General features: G+C 37.0%; 1 protein-coding gene across 1 annotated transcript in view; it reads left to right on the top strand.

Annotated features, from left to right (window-relative positions):
- Positions 1 to 19,369, top strand: part of ANOS1 (anosmin 1) — a 130,702-nt gene that overhangs the window by 67,909 nt on the left and 43,424 nt on the right. Inside the window, exons 3-5 of the mRNA XM_066313846.1 lie at positions 4,182 to 4,244; positions 7,441 to 7,663; positions 12,298 to 12,482. Of these exons, the coding sequence (XP_066169943.1) occupies positions 4,182 to 4,244; positions 7,441 to 7,663; positions 12,298 to 12,482 (471 nt within the window). The remainder of the gene's footprint in view (positions 1 to 4,181; positions 4,245 to 7,440; positions 7,664 to 12,297; positions 12,483 to 19,369) is intronic.

Genomic DNA, 19,369 nt, shown 5'->3' with positions numbered 1-19,369 from the left:
TGAAATTGTCACTGCATATAGCCCTGTTTACCTGAGCTTTTAGTTTTATAAAATACAGCCACACCTGTGTTTTTTGGGGAAGAGATTTAAACTGGAGATAAAAAAATAGAACAGGATCTTTAATAAAGCGTGCCTAACTTCAGTTTCAGAACCAAACACTTCTTTCATTTTAACATGCAGAATGCAAGTAATTTGCTGTTAATCAAACCCATCTAAAAGTTTAGGAGGACATGGATTAACACAAGAGAGACAAATGTATAAATAGACTTTTGTAAATTGAATTGACAAAAAATTATGATATTCCTCAAAAGGGCAGCCAGAGACCTAATAGTTTTCACCAAGCTAGGATGCTGTTCATTGGTTCAAACTAGGTAAATGTGCAGCCATGCATTTACTGTTCTTCAGACATCTCACAGTCTGATTTTTTGAGAAACAGAAAGATATTTTAAAAACATCTTTAAAACATTAAAGATGTGTAAAAAACCAAAGTATCAAAATAGTTATTTTTCTCTTGCTGCCTGTTTCTGTTTTACATTGTGTTTACTGCCACTGTGGTGAGATTTTCAGATTCAAAATCACTTTTCTCCTGGTTCTATTGGCTGCAATCATAAATGTACCCATCACAAAATCATTCTCTCTAGGACTGATTCTCCTTTGATTCTGGGTAAATTCTTGACCCTGTTCTCTACTTAGTGTTTGAGCAAATTCACTTTTCAGGTACTCATTCTCATTCATGGCCAGTCAGTAGGAGATTGTACAGTGAAAAGTGTTTTGTTTCTTTTTTTTCCTCTCAACAATCTAAGTTCCATTTAATTGGTTCATAGGACAACAAAGAGCTTGTATTGTATATATATTGTAAACATAAGCCACTAATTTCTGACCTCGCTGTGGGGAGCACTGGGAATGGGGAATGATAATGAAAAGAATAATTATATTCTAGCTGTAGCACTTAGATACCATTGTTTTTACAACAGTTTGCATTTGACTTGGTTTCCACTCTGATGAAGTAAAAAGCCTTTTTAGACAAAAAAATTGTGCGTAGTCTCTATAACTCTGACAGAAATTTTTTTTGCTGTTTAAATAGTTAAAAATATGCCATTTGCAGCCATTTAATTTAAATATATTTTATTAAACATATAGTAATTTAATAAATATACATTTCAGTATTTAAATGATGTTTTGCAGTTCATTAGATTCTGAAAAGTGCTGTGTTGGTGTGATTCTCTTCCATTCTGATCAGAGGCATTACTGCCTAAGCAAAAGTGTTAGTAGACTTATTTTGAAAACCCCTTTACTAGCTAATGTAAATGGCATGCATCATATGCTAATCTCCTGGGTGCTTTATTTATAGATTAAAAATTAGAACAGAAAATAATTCTCTAACATGGCCTTTAAATGCACTTTTTAAAATAGATGAAATAAAAAATACAACCCAAAATATTTTAAAGCAATCGCGACACGTTTTTCCTTGAGTTAAACTGTATTTTGCTCATTTCTAATTTTATGCAATCAGCAGGTCTGTAGTATTACATTATGCATAGATTTGTACCTATTAGAGTGTGCATATGTACACACACCCTCCCACCTCCCAAATTTTGAGGGATGACAGATACTGGGGTTCTTTCTATTAAAAATTGTTCTGGCTTTTGATACAATTGCTTAATACTGAATAATAAATCTGCAGCAGTCTGGATGAAGAAAAAAAGGCTCCAACTTCCAGATTTAAGCACTGTTGTTGATGAAACAAGCTCTCAAGGAGAATTTGAGTTATCAAGGCTGATGTGATTGACACCCATCATCCTCTGATGGATGCCACTGTCCCATAATGTTCAGTGCTGTGTTTCACATCTCGTCTCAGCAGTGCAGAGCCCACATGGTGCCAGAGCAGGGTGAGTGATGGCTCCAAGGGACCAGTGGCACCTGCCAAGTGGACTGCTGGGATGCTCCCTGTGCCAGTGCCCTGCTGCCTGGTGGAGGTCTGCCATCTACATGCTTCAGCTTAGCTCCTGTGGACAGGTGGCTATGTCTGCAAGGTATTTTTAATTAGATAAAGTAGAGCCCAAAGCAGCTGTTGCCAGCTGCTGCATGGCCCAGATTCCTCCTTATCCTGAGTCAGATCCCCAGACAGTGGGAGGGATCTGCATTCTCAGCTCATTTGCATTTTAAATCAAGGACTCAAAGATGAGACCTGGATTGAAGCTTTCAATGTTCCCAGCTTACCACTTTGGGGAAACCTCGTAACAGGTTGCCCAAGAGGATAAATACACAGACCTGTGTTTGTGAGGTGTTCTCATCTTTGCTAGTGCAAGGCTAATAACCATCTCTTTCCAAGACAGTTCCAGATCTTCTACTGGCTGCATTTTTATCTGTTAGCAGTTACTCTTCACCCAGCATGGTAGAGTGGTACAGCTTCACTAAAGGCAGGGAGTCGGTTTCTGCAGCTGCCTGTGGTGCCAAGCCAGTGCTCTGAGGACTCCTCATACAGCAGGAGTGGGGAGATGAGGTTTTTTTGTTGTTGTTTAAGTGTTTAGGTAAGTATGTACCCTAATCAGAGTCTATAGGAGCCTATGCAGGCCTTATGACAGGCTCCATCGTCTCTTTCCCTTGACACATTGCGAGAGCAGTTGGACTGCAGGGTTCTGCTCAGCCCTGGTTCATTTTGTCCATCTTCCCTTCAAAGATGCCCTCTGTCTCTGCCTGCCCTGAGGCAGAAGGTGCTGGGGCCCAGTGAAAATAGCCTGGGCTGTGCTGAGTGACTTTTGGAACTGGAGACAGCCACATGAGGCGTCAGGTGCTGGAGCCTTACTTGCATTGGAGATAAAAAAACACCTTGAACAAACCTGGCAGTCTTGGGCATCACTGATAAAGTCTTGTTCATTTTGGCTTTAAACCACTTATATCTCAGTAATTTCTGGACTAAATTCGTTGAACAGGAGAGTTGTAAAATGACATGACAATGGAATTGGGCTCAAGCATACAGGAGGACGTACCACAGGAGGAACAACACAGTGGGATTAATTGAATTTACTGGCTTCAGTGACATTTTATAATGTATCCTTCCAATTAATCTGTATACAACATGTTGTGAATTTTGAAGAGCTAGAAACTTAATCTAAAATACCAAAATATATATATAATGAAAAGGCTTAAGTGTTTTTTTTTTTCCCTGACATATGTAATTTCTGTGACTAAAGGTTTTATTACATTTTTCGACTTTGTTCCTAGTCAGAAAAATGCTTAGCTTTTAAAACACTATTGTTTTTACTACATTGATGATACAGATCACTGAGGTACAGCCCATATGTATTCATGTTTGATTTTGAATAGCATAAATATATATTGATCCAATTTAATACTGTGCATAAGAGGAAATTACAAAAATACTGCATTGCATGTCAGACCTTTCTTTTTGCTGCAGTAAGTATCTTTCCACTATTACCAGGAGGAGTAGGCATTAGTAGCTCCCGACAATGTTAGTATTTTCCAACATTTTAACAAGGGAAGATAAAAGGTCTCTGGATGTGAATCTGAATTTATGTTTCAGTTGTTGTGAATGCTCTTAACAGTGTGATTTTTCTTTGCACTCTGTGAAGCTTAGCTCTGTATCTCAGCTCTCTGTATAACCATTGCAGCAGAGGTTGAAGGTGAAGTAATGATAATATGGTACTTGAAATAAGGTGATTTTGCTTACAGACCAGTGAGCATTATCTTTTTGTACAGAAACAGTTGTTTTAACCTCTGCTGAGTTTACTCCATAGCTTGACGAAATAGTTTCTTGCTTGGGAAGGCAATGTGCCTGTCTAATCTTTAGGCTGGTCAGTGAGGAGAAGATTTCACTTTCTGTAGCTTAGAGTAGTGCTTTTGATATTGTCTCTGTGATCCAGGAACGTGGTGTTAAATGGTATTAAGACCTACATCCAGTAAATTGGAAAGTTGGATGGTATAATCCTAATGGAGCAATGGCCTTGTACTGTAAGAAAAACTGAAAATATTTCTTGTAATCTAACCATGACTTCTCATGACCTTGTTCTGACACTGTGACTCAATGGCACAATTCTATCCCCAGGAGAAGTGAATTATTAACTTCCTGTGGACCGAAAAACTGGAGAAGAAATAAGGTTATTTGTGGTTGCTTGTTTCCTTCTCTTTCTGACACTTCTCTGCCTCCTGATTCTTCCTAGTGCCTGGAGCCCTGCAAAGAGTCCTGGGACCTAAAGAAAAACCATTGCCAAAGCTTCTGTGAGGTAGGTCAGCCCAAGGGCACGCTTTCTCACTTTGTTCTAGCAGTCTCTTTAATTTAAATTATTAGGTTCAATGAGACAGCTGAAAACCATGGTATTTCTGCAGCATTTGCCTTCATTTGAAAAGATACACATTTAACTGTGTAGCCATATTAATTTTGAGTTAAAAAAGGTGTTTTTTTCTGACCAGATGATTTGTCTCGATTTCTACTATAAAAACCTGATCCAGTCACACTTACATGGCATCTCTCAGAAGGTGCTGTTACACCCCTCCTCTAAGATGCTATTTCTACCACTTGCCCTTCTGTATTTTCTGGCCATGTGTAAAAAAGACAATCTTTGTTTAAAAGATGAAGTGTTATTTTGTGAAAAATCCTTGTGGAGGATAGCTAGAACAGATGACTTTTCTGTATGTGAAAGTCAGTCTGATTTATAAAAGAGTAGTTCCCCAGAAGTAATTGGATTTAAGTTCAGAAGACTAATATCAAAATATGTAATTATTCAAGAACAAATATTTTGAAAACTATTATTGAACCATCTATCAGAGTAATCTGTGAAGAAGCAAACCTGAATCTGTCAAACTAGAAAAAAGAAGATATTTTATAGGGTTCGAAACATGGCTCTGAGTTGGTGGAAATGATCTGTTGCAGTTCTTAAGTGTTTTTGACTTCAAAATGGAAGTATCGGCTCAATAGAAAGTTGCCTTATAAAAAAGGTTCAAATATATTCAAGTCTATGAAAGTGAGTTCTTAGGAAGATTTTAATCTTTCACTATAAAAAAATAGAAGTGACCTTACTTGATATACTGATCTAACTGGCACACAGATTTAACTCCTCTCTCTTTACTGTGGACACTTTTTTTCTGGTAGAAGAGAATGTCCTATGTTTAAAATATTTTAAGCATCATGAAGATGATTAGGAAGAGCTGTAATTTCAACTAAAAAGATTTTAGATGCAGTAGTGTGTTAATAGGGATTACTGAAATACTGATCTATGTAGTTACAGCAGAAGACAAAATAAAGTTTTCTCATGAAACCCAGGCCTTGTAAGAGTTTTTTAACCCAGATTATTTGCTACTTTCTCATATACAAAATTCTAGAGTATTGTAAAAAAAGCAGTTTTAGTGGATCTAATTTGTGTTGTTATTGTATATTGCTCTTCACTCAGACTGAATGTTCCCAGATATGGGTGAAAATATGTATAAAATTGGTTTAAAAGGAAAACATTTGTAGAACACAGTTCTATTGTAGTTAAAAACAGTGAGCATCCTTCTTTGATTAGTGTTTTGTGGTTAAAGCTAAATTTAGAACTTCAAAGACCCATAATGAGGAGCAGCACATTTAGCAGCTAACTGAAAAATGAGCTGTGAAATAGGGTGAGGAGGAGAAGCCTTGAGGACGTATTATGCCTCAGGGAACTATAACATTTTTAATTAAGTAGCTGCAAATTTGTGATGTTTTAGGATTCGAAATTAGCTTCAAACACAAGACCCCGGCACCACTTTTCTTTCTCTCAGACTCATGTGTACTCCATAGATATTGATTGAGTTAAAGGAGGCTGTTTTCCTGGGAGATTGTTTTCAATCTTTGTGCATTTTGTAAAAAAATCTGGAAGCAACAATTTAGCTTTGTGTTTCTCCAAGTCCCTGCTTCATGTGTTACTTCTTATCTACCAAATGAGTATACTACTGAATGTTAAAGGGAGCCTTATGTGTGAGGGACAATTTATCTGATTGCTTGGTCTGGTTTTTTGTTTGGTTGAGGTTTTTTTCCTCTATAAATTTAGTTTCCTGCTCGTTTAGCTTATTAACTGGTTAACCATGACACCAGGTGCATTCCAGTCAGGGGAACAGCAGGAGTGCATGTCCAAGAGTCACCAGGGTCAGTCGGAGACATAGAGACTGCTCCTTTTTGCAGCATTTAGGCTGGTTAAACCTGTAACACCCAAATCCGTGCCTGAAAGCTTGGTTCAAAATTCTGGACTGTTGTGTGTGAAAGGATGGGATGGGTAATGTAGAGATACATTCTTGGACCACAGTGAGTTTAGAGAATAAATAGTCTGTGAAACACCTGCGCCTCTGTAAGAGCTGAGTCTTCCTCATTTTGGCAGAGATATGCGAACAATAAAAAGAAGAAGGTAAAAACATGTGAATATGGAAGAAGTTTCAGAAATTACATGGCTTGTTGGATATAGAGAGTGGGTTATAACTCCTGGGTAGGCTTAGGAACCTGTAAATCAGATCTGGTTTTTGTTGCTCTAATATAGAAAGGCCAGCTACAGATAATGCCAGTTACATTCCACAGTCATTCTGAGCAAATCGCTTTAGCTGGTTCTGCACCAAACTAAACTAAGAGGAGATGCAATTTCCTTGTCACACACAATATTCTCCCAGGGTTGTAGAAGCTATACCGTTTTAAGTGGACCTTGCAAACCTTTGAGTGTTACATATGCTGTAAAATGTCTATGCATTGAAGCATCTTTTTAAATATCTAGGACTGGCTTTCTCAAGTAAGTAGCATTCACTTTGATCTTTAATCAATATATTTAAAGTTTATTTTAATTTGTATTTTCTGCTGACCATTTTATCACAAATGCAGTTCCAGTTCTATGAGGGATTATACAATTACTAAAATGCTGGCAAGAACATAAAGATGCTGCAAAATCTTCTCCTAGCCAACTTAGTTCAAAGAGTTATAATGAAACAAGATTTCCCTTATTTATCTAGAGTGGCATTACATCAGATATTGTGGGGAAAGTGTTGTAAAGTACAGAGGAAAGAATGTGGGGTAGTCCAAAAAAAGCAGACTGACCATTGCTTTCCCTTTGTTTTGGGAATGTTTTTAATCTGTCATTGAGCAACTTTATAGCCAGTCAATGTGAGGAAAACAAGGGAAAGCTGGCAGATATAAACAACATTGTTCCATAAAATATGGTGGTCTTACTTGAGGGAATTCATCATTCCGTACTTGGAATGCTTTTTTAGAAGTGGCTTGAATATATAAATATTCAGGGATAGTCTTGCAAAAGCTGAAAATCTAAATAATCCTTTAGGAGGTCTTGGAAAAATTATAACATTTTTTCTTTGGTGGGGTCTGGTTGGATTTTTTGGTTTTTTTTTTTTTTTTTTTTTTTTTTTTTTTTTTTTTTTTTTTTTTTTGGTTGTTCCTGGTGAAAACATACACTTCTGTTTTCCTTTTAGCCTCTTTTTCCCAAGAAGAATTATGAATGCCTAACTAGCTGTGAATTCCTTAAGTACATCCTGTCTGTGAAGCAAGGGGACTGCCCAGCACCTGAGAAGGCCAGTGGTTTTGCAGCTGCCTGTGTTGAAAGCTGTGAAGCTGATATTGAATGTTCCGGAGTGAAGAAATGCTGTTCCAATGGATGTGGTCACACGTGCCAAATTCCAAAAAATCTGTACAAAGGTAGAGATTATTAATATGTACTCATACTAGGCTAATAACTTCAGGCCATAGTGAAGTCTCCTAGTTAACCACAACTTCCATTTCCTGGGAGTTTGTGTGGATGGAAAAAAAATGAGAGGAATTTGTGGAGATGTGGCTGCACAGTGAAAGGGGGGAACCAGAAAGAAATGTTGCTTAAATTTCCAAGTTTTTTCCCCCTTGTGAAGCCCATGTCTGGAAATCTGTGGAATGTAAATGTATGGCTATTATGAGTCATCTTAAGCAGAACAAACATTTTCAGTTTAGATGAAATCTTACTTAATTTGGTGCGGATGAGAGAGAGTGCAGCAGAAAATATTTCACAATAAATAGTTCAGGTCCTATTAATCAGGGATAACATTAATGTCTACAAGCCAAGCAGATGGGACTACCAAGTAGGAAATAAGCTGATAAAAGAAAAAATCAACACAGAACAACATAGTGAAAAATTATAATATCCACATATGTGTATATATATATATATATATATATATATATATATATATAAATTATTTAAATATAAGGTAATCTTATTTAAAATTTTTTAATTGATTTCAGTCCTGAGAGTCTGTGAATAAACCTTTTTTTTTTTTTTTTTTTTTTTTACATCCTTTGAAAAGAGCACATAAGCTAAGAAGTTTTTTTGCATAGATGAATTCCAGATTTTATTTTACTGGAATTTAAAAAAGCTTTATACATGGAAATATTTAAAAAATGTTCTCCTAATGCAGAAAAATAAGCATTTGAGAAAAGAGTATTCTTTTTCCACATGGTTGGTGTTTTTGTGCAAGAATCAGTTCTTCTCATGTCAGTGATAAAAAATAAATATTATTCAGTTATTCAGCTATCAATCAGATAATGTGAGTTCTCTGTGGGAGCCTAATCAGCAGAACTCTGATCTAAGCTCCAGGCTTAGGTCTGAATCCATGCTTATTTCTGGCTGTGGATGGAAACATGATAAAACAGGTTAAGAAGGTGGTGAAATAATTTTTAAGTTCATTATTTTTAGCTAAAATGTTAATTAATCTTTTTCAATGTGTGCAGAAAGGAGACTCACTCTCTTGTTTTCAGGATACTTTAGAGCCTCTTTAAAACTATAAGGAATTAGTACACACCAGTACATAGCACCTTTCAAAATTAAATTTATTAAAATGGATCACTTATTTATTTCTTTTGTCTTATTGAGACAAATGACCAGAGTGGTAAACAGGCATTCATGTTGTATATGTAATGATTTAGACTATCAAGTTCCATGCCACAACTGCAAAGCATTCCAGTAAATACAATAACTGGAAAAGATAAAGACAAACAAATAAATAAAACAAGATTAAATGCTGGTAGAGCTGACACAGCATGTGACAAGATTTGATACATTCTGTAACCACGCACTGAAGGTCTCCTCTGCTTGGCCTGATTAAATGGGAGCAGAACTAACCTTCCCTAACATCTTATCACCCATCTGCAGGAGGTGCTGGCTTGTAAGAGCATATATGTCTTGCAGAGGAAGGGCAAGCTCAATACCCTACTGCCTGCTCAGCTGATGAATTCAGCTAATTAGCCTCTTCAACCTGTCTTTCTGCAACAAAAGACAAATAGAAGTGGAGCAGGCTTGCTATTCATTTCCTCCAGGGGTAAATGACCTTCCTGTCACTAAGGAAGAGCAAACTCTGCAAGCATGACTAAGATCTAGTGAATAAGTTCTGTACTAAGTCTTATCATTTTGACAGCACTCACAGCTTGAAAATTAACTGAGATTGAATCTAAGAGTCTGCAGAAGTTTCTGTAGTTTTACTGTTGATCAAGCTCTGGAGATTAGTTACAACAGTAGATATAAAATTCACATCTCATTTGCTGGATTATCAAACTGAATTTGCCCTCTAGTACTGAGTGCTGAAGCCCAATCCTAAAAAATATTATTGTAATTACCCTACCCCCAAAGACATGTATTACAAATGTTTCTAGATTAATATAACAAGTATTTTTTCATCTCTGTTGAGGGTTATTACTGATTGGTTATGTAGTCTTCACACATTTATGTCCCTTTAGTGGAGATATCAAATGTTCTCTTCTACTCTTCTATCATTGGCTTCATCCCCCTTCTTTACATTGTCCCAACTAGTGAAGGACTTGAGAAAATGTCTCCGCAGATCTGTGTAAAAAAAAGGTAAATTGTGAAGGGAAGATCAGGACATGCAGAGGGTGTGATGGTGTGGCAAGATTATAGTAGGGTCAGATGGTCACCCACAGTTTAATGACTCTTCATGCTTAAAGAAAAATTGTTTTGTATTATAAACAAAGTGCGTGCACAGTTTTAAAGGCATCTGTGTATGAGTCCTTGCAGAACTGTCTTTACAATTTTATTGATGCCATGGATGTACCCTTTATAAAGCCCTCCATGGGAACAATTTGAATTCTGGGGGAACCAATGTTTAAGACAGAGATTTTCATGACAGACCTATGTACACTTACTTTTCATGGCACAGAGATGCATGTGCTGTTTGAAAGACATCTTTACAAATATTTTCCTTTTTTCTGCTATTGCAAACATACAATGAATAGTGATTTGAATTCTTTGGTTAAGCACTGAAGACTTTGGATTAATGCAGACTTTGGAGCACTGCAGACTGAGGTCTGATTGCTTCCAGCATGAAAAAAGGGGCTGACCATTTACATCATAAAAGGCACATTGAAGAGTAATTGGATCTTCATATCTGGATATTAGAGGAATGGTGCTGGTTCTACAAAAGTGTTTTAAAGTGTACTTGTGCTCTGCTCCATCTGCATGTGATTACATAACACCAGAGAGGCTGAGATACTTGCAATCAAGTGAATCCAACAGCCCCTAATGCAAAGCAGATGGAAGTTTTCTTAACATGTAAATTGTAGGATTATTGTGTATCATAACTAAAGAAGGATTTGCAAATGTGGAAATCCCAAGTCATGTTCATTATGTTAGACTAAGACTTCAGGCTGTTGAAGGATATCCAGGGTCTAAACTGCTGTGATAAACAAATTTAGGTACTGTATTTTTTTTTTCAGATGAATTTTAGGTTTCTTGAATATCTACAAGATTATGTTCATTTACTTGTAGCTACTTGTATGCTCAGATTTGTAAGAACACCTCTTAAAATATAAAAGGGATTTGTTCACCTGAGGAAATTTTGACACTAAGTCATCTGTGGCAGACTGAGTAGGAAACAATTTCTCTCACCAATACATACTGTTGGCCTTATGTGGACAATCAGTAAAACAAGAAAATAACTAAAGTGCATATGACAACTTTCTAAGAATGTTTATATGTCAACATAGAGATCTTATTTGTGACAAATCCTCAAGTGACAAAATGCTGCACGCTCAAATATAAGTGTTCCTAACGTCTGTCTAGAGAAATGTATCTAACACTTGATTTGTTGATTTAATCAAAAGATGCCAAATTTGAAGAGTTGTTTTTTCCTTCAAGCTACTGCAGATGTTTTCAAAAAGGTGATATTACTGGCAGTATAACAGAAATAACTTTCCTTTGGTGTCACTGTGTAATGAGAAATTACAATAATATTTTAGAAATGTATGTTTTTCTCTGAAATGCAACAATATGACAATATACATTAGATATAACATATCCATTCCAAGACGTTTTGGAATTACCTTTGCTAGCTCTTTAGGGAAGAGTGGAGAGTGACACATCATGCAGTACAGCTGCAGCATGTGAGTCAATGAGATCATGCAGCCATGGAGAAGCAAAAAGCTTTCTTAAGTACATCAGACTAATGTAAGATGTATGGAGCAATCACACTTCACTGGTCTGCACTGCTAAGAGCTTTGACACAGTCTGTGTCCAGTTTTAGGCTTGACTCTGGAGAAGGGCTGTTGGGCAACTGGAGAGTCTCCAGAGGCAACTGCAAGAGTGAACAGAGGTCTGGGAACACTGATTTTAAAGGGAAATGGAGTGCACTGTGGTTATTAGACTGGAGAAAAAAAAACATTCAGAAGCATGATAACAGTCTTGTGGTACATGAAAAGCTTCTCTATAGATAAAAGAAAAAAATCTATTCCCCATGATTCACGAATATCTTGGACCAGTGTCAAGTTTATGATGCAGCTGAGGAGACTAAACAAGGCAGTGAGAAAACTTCCTTGTAGAAAGGATAGAGAAATACAAAGGATAGACTACTAGGTGATGCTATGGAGATTTTGTTATTAGATGTGTTTAAGGATAAATTGGGTGAAAAATTGAATAACAGGTATAGTTGATTCTGCTTGGGATCAAACAAATCTTACTCTCAGTAATATTGGGCAAATGTTTTCTGTAAAGTCAGTTTTAGCTTATAACTTTCACATCCTTCAGTTTTTTAATGAAATAAAGAAATAATTTTGAAGTTTTTTAAAAACAAATTTTCCTGTAAGCAGAGATGGATTAGCTAGGAACGCTTCTGAATCTTCCACTCTTCCACGCTTATCATTCCTCTCCTTTTGGCCTTTTCTCTGACAATCAGTCTTTTTTTTTTTTTTTTTTTTTTTTTTTTTTTTTTTTTTTTTTTTACAACTTTATCTACAAATGGCTTAATTTTATCTTGTAAATTACTCATATATTTTTATCTGTGTGTTCCTACTTACAGGTGTTCCACTGAAACCCCGGAAAGAATTAAAATTCATAGAACATCAGTCTGGAGACCTGGAGGTGAAATGGTCTTCAAAATTTAATATTTCCATTGAACCTGTGATCTATGTTGTTCAGAGGAGGTGGAATCAAGGAATCCATCCAAGTGAAGATGATGCTACAAACTGGCAAACAGTGGCACAGGTCAGTTCTTTGTAAGCAAAATGGATCCAGACTCAGAATGTCACAAATCTGTTGAAAAATGTAGGATTAGAGACCAAAATCCATTCAAGGAAGCACATTAGAGACATAGTCCTTCTGAGTTTAGTGGGACTCGTTGCACAGTGTCCAAGGCATGGCTTGAGTCTTGTAAAAAGTTAAAAAATCCAGCTAGTGAAAAGCCTGTTTATCTTAAAACAACAAACAAACAAAACCACACAAAAAAGTAAAAAAAAAAAAAAAGGACTAAAACCTTTATTCTTTGTAAAGTTGTTCTTTCAGGTGTGACCCTCCCAAATCAGAAAAGTCTATGATGTCATGCTCTTATCACTCAGTGCAATCCAGACTGAAAATGTAAGATTCATGAGCAAATGTTTCTTAATGAGAAGCAGCCAGCAGAGCATAAATTTTCACTTAGTTCCTTCCCAGTTTCAATCTGTTTTTTACCATGCTGACAGTCCACCTGGATGGCAGAGTTCCAGTCGTTTATCCTACTGCTTCACCCTCATCCCTGCTGACAAGAAAAGTAAAATGCTGATCTTTGAAAAGATCTGCAAAATATCATTATGACTAGGAAAAAAAAAAGAAAGAGAGAATAAGTAGAACCCTCTGCAAAATAGAGTAAGGGATTTAAATTCTGTGACAATTTGTGTTCATTCTCAATTCAGATTGCATACGAAAATGCTATCTTACAATAACATCAAGCTTGTGAGACTGAACACTCAGAAGTGAATTTCTTAGCTTCAGCGTGGTGCTAGAGGGAGCTGTCACTATGCTGTAGTCTTGCTCAGAAGAAGCCCCCTGCAGCAGACCCTGGCAGGAGACCTTGCTTGTGCAAGCCCAAGGAAGCACGTCCAAAACTGATCAAGTCACAATGGCTTATGGTATTTCAGTTGAGGTGCAGGTCTTGAACCTGCGTTCTCCATTCCAGGAAACAACCTCCTGCCTTTTTGGAAGGAAAAAACCAAGTAGCAAAAATGTGCCAGATCTGAATTATTCCTCACTGTTACTGAGCTCACTGCTTATGTGCTAGACTGTAGAAGCTCAGCTGTTGTGGCTAGTGAATCCAGGCTGCAAAGGGAGCACAGTGCTGTGCTGTTTCTCATCCCAGGAACAGACCTCGTGCACATTTCTGGAAACATGCACTATACATGCTCCACAGTAGCTGAACATATATGAGCCCCTGCCTTGCAGTGGATCTGCAGGAGAGTGTTTCAAAAATTTGTTCCTGTGCAAGAGCAATAAGTAGCCTGACAGCTGACTTTTCTGGGGTCTGGTGAATGCAGGCAGAAGGGTCTGAGTTAATCACTGTGGCAGGAGAAGCCTTCTCCAACTGACATCTTTCTGACAACTTCACTGTCCCTTCTGCATCACAGGAAATACGAATTTGATTGTGGGATGGACCCCACTGGGAATGTCAGTTCAAAGCATGCTTCAGGATGCCTGACTGGCTTTGTGAACTGTGATACCTTATGGGACATGCAGGCTGGGCACCCTTGAGGGGTGCCAGTAATCAGAATTTCTGTCTTTATATGGTAGTATTCCTCCATGGTGTTTGTAGTTTTAGACATCCCACCAGGCAATCAAATATGTTAGAATTTATTTTGCAATATCAGCAACAAGGATGGATATCCAGTTTGACTAAAGTGATTGTGTGCACAGCCTTCAGGCTTTTCTTGTCTGTATAACTGAGATGTTTTTTTCTTGTATGATTCCAAAACATTGAAGTATGAGCCTTTAATTATAGGCAAATGCTGAGAAGAGGTCAGCCATTTAGCTGAGATTCCTAGAACATCTCAGTCCAGGGGAGATGATTCTAGCTCTTGTTTTACTCTGCAACTTTAGGTAGAGACTGTGTGAAGAGCAATCAAAGATCAAAAAAGCTGTGGGTGAGGATCTGAATTTCTCTATGCTTATCCCCATATGCAGCATAATTATGCAAAGTTATTGGTTGCATCTTCTTCTAAGAAATTTCATAGTATTTCATCAGAGTTACTCATCTAATATTTTATTTTTGTTTTCTGTCCAAGAACAAATGGGGTTATAATTTTCAATAACCTTAAGGTGTTAAAATTTCAAAAATAAACTTGCTGTTTTCTATTGCCCTTAGGGGAGCTAATTTGCAAGTGATTTCTCATGTTTCGCACAAATTTTTACTTTGTATTGAAACAATAATTTTGAAAAAGTTTGTTTATTGTATTGTGCCATCTTTGTTGTGTCATCTTTATGTTTTCTTTTTTAAGGAAGAAGGCTCAATCTATTAGCATACTATTTTGCTCTCTAATTATATAAGGAAAGCAAACACATTGAAAACAATTTTAGTTATTTTTCACTTCTGGGGAAGAGATTTTAAATGTAGCTTTTTTACTGCATATTTTGGGGAGAACTTGATATAATTAACCATTTGACTAATTTCCATTGGTTAATATAAAAACTATGGTAGCTAAGGTACTAGTTGGCTATGATGTAGAATGTCCCATGTGTTATGTGAAGTTTCCTACAGTACTGTAACTTAAGATTTAGCCAGCTGAGCAAGAACTGCTGCATTATCCTGCAGAAATGCTGTATGTCTTGTGAACAAACTTACCATTCCATTTGGTACTAATTCTCTCTAAAAATAGTAGTATTACTGTGTAGTTAATCATATTACTATAATATAATAAAGTTAATTTAAATATGCCAGATCAGTTATTTTCAGGCACAGTTATTTTCAGAACACATCTGTGCTGTGTGAGTGGATGCCATGTATACACACACACGCACATACGTGTATGGGCAGGCAGTAATGAAGTACATTTATTAGTATAGTCCTTTACTAAAACAAATAAAGGACAATATTTACTGATAGCTTGATAGTGACAAACCTTGGTGCTTCACCTTGCAATTGCCTAAACTCTGTGGTCAGCTAATCTGTTTCAAAAATAAAGGTTCTGAAACAACTCAAGTTCTGGTTCTGAGGATCACAAGAAAGTTCTCAGCCCATGACAGTGAGAAATACCTGTTGGAGCTAACCACCAGTCCTGTACATTAAAGGTTTCTTTCTCCATCTCCCAAGAGGGGCTTGCTTTGATAAGCAGTCTTAGAGAGTGCCCACCTTGTGAGGGATTGCTTTCACATGAAATAGGGCAGGTCTGCTGTCCTTTGATAGAGTAGTAGATACAGCACTCAGAATTTCTTTTCTATCAGAGGAAACATAAACTCAGCTTTTCTGTTACTCTGGATGGTATCCCTTCACCCTCTGAAATGCAAATTCTTTTATCATTGTCTTGTTTCCAAAGGTGTAGAGATGTGAACTCAGCAGGGTAACGCTGTACTCTCCTATTTCTATTAAACCTTTGTGCTAGAGAGGAGTCCAGGATTCGTAGTGGGGAAAAACAGGGAATAAGCACAGTGAAACAGTCCATTGATTACTGTAATCCTTGGATAGAAGAGAGTCCTCTGTACAAGTCTGCTCTGAAGACTTTTTTTTGCACCAATTTTTAACATATGTACATAACAAATATACACCGTTTGGGGTGTTGACATGAGAATCCCACCTGAGTGGTCAAGCTGCAATGCTGCTGGGTCATATATTCTCTTTCTTCTCCCTCCCAGTCATAGTAAATTCCATCTTTCCCTTACAAGAAATTCTAACTTTCAGCCTTTCTTTCTCCAAGGAATAGTTTTGAATGTAAATATATAACGTTATAGTTGTAAATAGCATGCAACGTCTAAGGTGCTAGGGAATATCTCTCCCTTGCCTCTCATACAAAGAATGGAATTGAAGATAGTCCATGTTCTGGGAATCTCTTAATCATTAGTCAGTTGTAAGAGAAGCAGAGGGAGATTTCTGTAGGCGTGTTAAAGACAATGACAGATAATCCCTTTCTGAAGGACAGGATGAGGGGACTACTTATGGGAAAGGGCTGAGGATTTAAACAGTTAAGAGCTGCTGGAAGAGGAGTAGAATTGTCAGTGCTTCATAAGTGGAGCAGCTCTGGGCAGGCAAGTCTCCGCCAAATTCTCACACAAAAGCCCAACCTCCTTTTGCTTTCTGGCCACTGGAGCTGGTCTGTGTTCCCTTGGACCTAAAATAAACTCTGCAGAAGGAATGTCTAGCTATTATGTGTTTTGTCCTTTAGCTTATGTCATTTAGATTACATGCTGCCCTTATATGACGTTGTATCCTAATGTAACTAATAGAGATTTTCCCTTGCCTTCATTGAACTTTGCATGATACATGCAGATGATACATCACATGATACATGTGGACATGTTGGCCAGTTATTTTGTCTGAGGACTAATTTATTATTTTATTCAAAATAAAATGCCTATTAAGATTTGAAGCTACCTTCCGAACATTCTCCTTATAAAGAAACAGATGATGCATAGCCAAATAAATAGTAATTATGATTCTGTAATGACTTGACTGGTGATTTTTTTTCTCTTATTTATGATTCTCAAAAATTCTATAAAATTGTCATTTTTTTCTTTCATATTCAGACAGAATTTTAGGTGTGTGATGAAATTTAACCATTAGTTATTTAGTACCTCTCAGCATAGCTTTTAGTGGGTTTAAATTCATGTGAAAGTTACTGAAAGGACTCTGAATATTATGATTGCAGCTCCAAACATACTTAAGTAGTGAGAACTAACTAAATTAAAGCAATTAAACAAACAAAAAAATAGATATAGCATTAAGGTATTGTAAGATATCTCAGTAGTACTCAATATTTTCCAGAAATTTATTAATTCTATGTACTTAATTCTTTCTAGAAATTTATTAATTCTATGTAAAGGATACTTAGAGGTGTCGAAGTAGTTTATATCATGATAGTTGAGGTAGGCCTTCTTCATGCCATTGAGCTTAGCAGGAGCTTGGCCAACAAAATGAATGATGAAAGTAATAGGCCCAAGGCATGTTCATAAATTAAAATGATTTTGGCATTATGGATTGACAGTTTATTTGATTTTACAGTATTTCTTGGTTGCCATGGGAAACTGAATCAACTGAAATACTTTCTTTTAATCAACAGGATAGCTTGAGCTCATGCCAGTGGCAAACAAGATTCCTTTGAGGAATTTGGGATCAAGTCTATTCAGATTATGCTTGCCTCGTAAAAAAGTTTGCAAATACGTTTTTAAAAGCCCACAAGAATGTAACTACTTATTTACTATTAAATATTAGTTCTGAAACTGTTTTCAGTTGCAGCAGTAGGGGAACTGGCTGTTGGGAAAAAATAAGACATTTGAGTGCTCCATAAAATAAAACAATCACAAAAGTTGATTTCGATAGGCTCTTTCTTCCCTGGAACAAACCTTGGATAATTCACTCTACAGGTAACACAAAAATTAAAAAAGGAGACGGGATGAAGCAGACAGTGTCAGAACTGTTACCCCTGCTTAAGTTGATAAGACAGTGGTCTGAATGGGGAGGGACTCTGAGTAGCAGCAAATGTGATGGGCTCAGAGTCTACAACACTTAGCAGTCAATAATATGGTTTAGAAGGGGTCTCTTTTCCTTACATGCATACACAAATGAGATATCTGTTTCCCTGAATTGTTTTGGTCACCAAATGAAGAGGCTAAGTGCAGGATAACACCACAAATTTTATTTGTCAGGGCTCTGAAAAGGCCATTGCTGTAGAGCTCAAGAAAATGGTTATCTGAGTTACACCAGCAGCTGCTGGTTTCTTACACAGGTTTGAAAGGGAGCAAAAAACAGAAATTATGTTGTGCCTTTTTTTGGCAACTACTTGGTATCATTACAAGTGACGTTGAATCCTATACAGGGAAGTTTATGGAACTTCTTGAAGTTCCATAAAACAGAGCTTGTAAAAATAAATTGATGTAACTACATTTTTAATGAGCTTGCATGTTTGGTCAGTAATGGTAATCAGGAATGATTGTATGATATATTTAGACATATACATGACATCTGGTTCAAGTTTGTGCGTTACTTTGATTAAAGAATTAAATCAAAATGTAGTAAACATGACATACTAAAGTAAATTGAAAACTGGGTAATTGAGGGGATGTAAAAGTAAAATTTCCAATTGGATGTGTTTTTGATGAGTTGTACAAAACTACTACATCTTCCGTAGTTGGGAGTGATTCAGTGGTTGCCAGGAGGCTATGTTCAGTTCTGGTGTTTGTTTCTTAGGGGAGGGGGAAAAAAAAGAGAGAACGTAAAAGATAGTTCTTCAAAAGTTTAATGGGGTAAAAAAATGGAAGAAAACAGGGCTCAGTATAAGAATATGTAAAGCACTTCCTGCTGAAAGGGTTCAGAGTGTATCTATGCTTATGCCATATTTCAGTGGTTCTCCCCACAGGATTTGGAAATGAACTCATGACACTGGCAATCTCAGTAGGTGTTGTTGGAGAAGAGGTCAGCTCCTATGACCTGAGAAAGGTCTTCAGGGAAGAGTTAAGGCTGTAAGTGTCTTTTTGACATAAGTGCCAAAGATGTGAAGAAGGCTTGCATTCATTATCTGAGAGTTTTGTGTTTCCTATGAACTAGAAAAAGTGTATTCTCACAGCACTGGATTTCATTGAACTATTTTGGCCCCCCAATTCTCTGAAAATTGGGAATTGGAGAAATCAGTCCTGTCACCTGGGGCAATGAGTTCCCTGCAACATCAACACCTGAACAGTGAGACCCTAAACACTGGTGAAGGTTGTGATAACTGCAAAACTAATTTTGTGAATTTAACACTTCACCTGTTTTCTAAAGGCTACTTTTTTCCTGAAGAGACCTGCAGTGCACTGTAAAATTGGATGATTCTGTCGTTTGTTCACAGCTGTAAGTGCTCTGCAGCGCAGAGGGGTGGCTGGAGTCAGGTGAGGGGGTTGCGTACAGCCTGTGGTGCTGGTGTGTGCTCAGCCAGGCTGGC

This window comes from Sylvia atricapilla, chromosome 2 (genome assembly GCF_009819655.1).
Source record: "Sylvia atricapilla isolate bSylAtr1 chromosome 2, bSylAtr1.pri, whole genome shotgun sequence".
Classification (NCBI taxonomy): domain Eukaryota; kingdom Metazoa; phylum Chordata; class Aves; order Passeriformes; family Sylviidae; genus Sylvia; species Sylvia atricapilla.
Note: the sequence above shows the minus strand (reverse complement) of the source record. Positions and strands in the feature narration are given on the sequence as shown.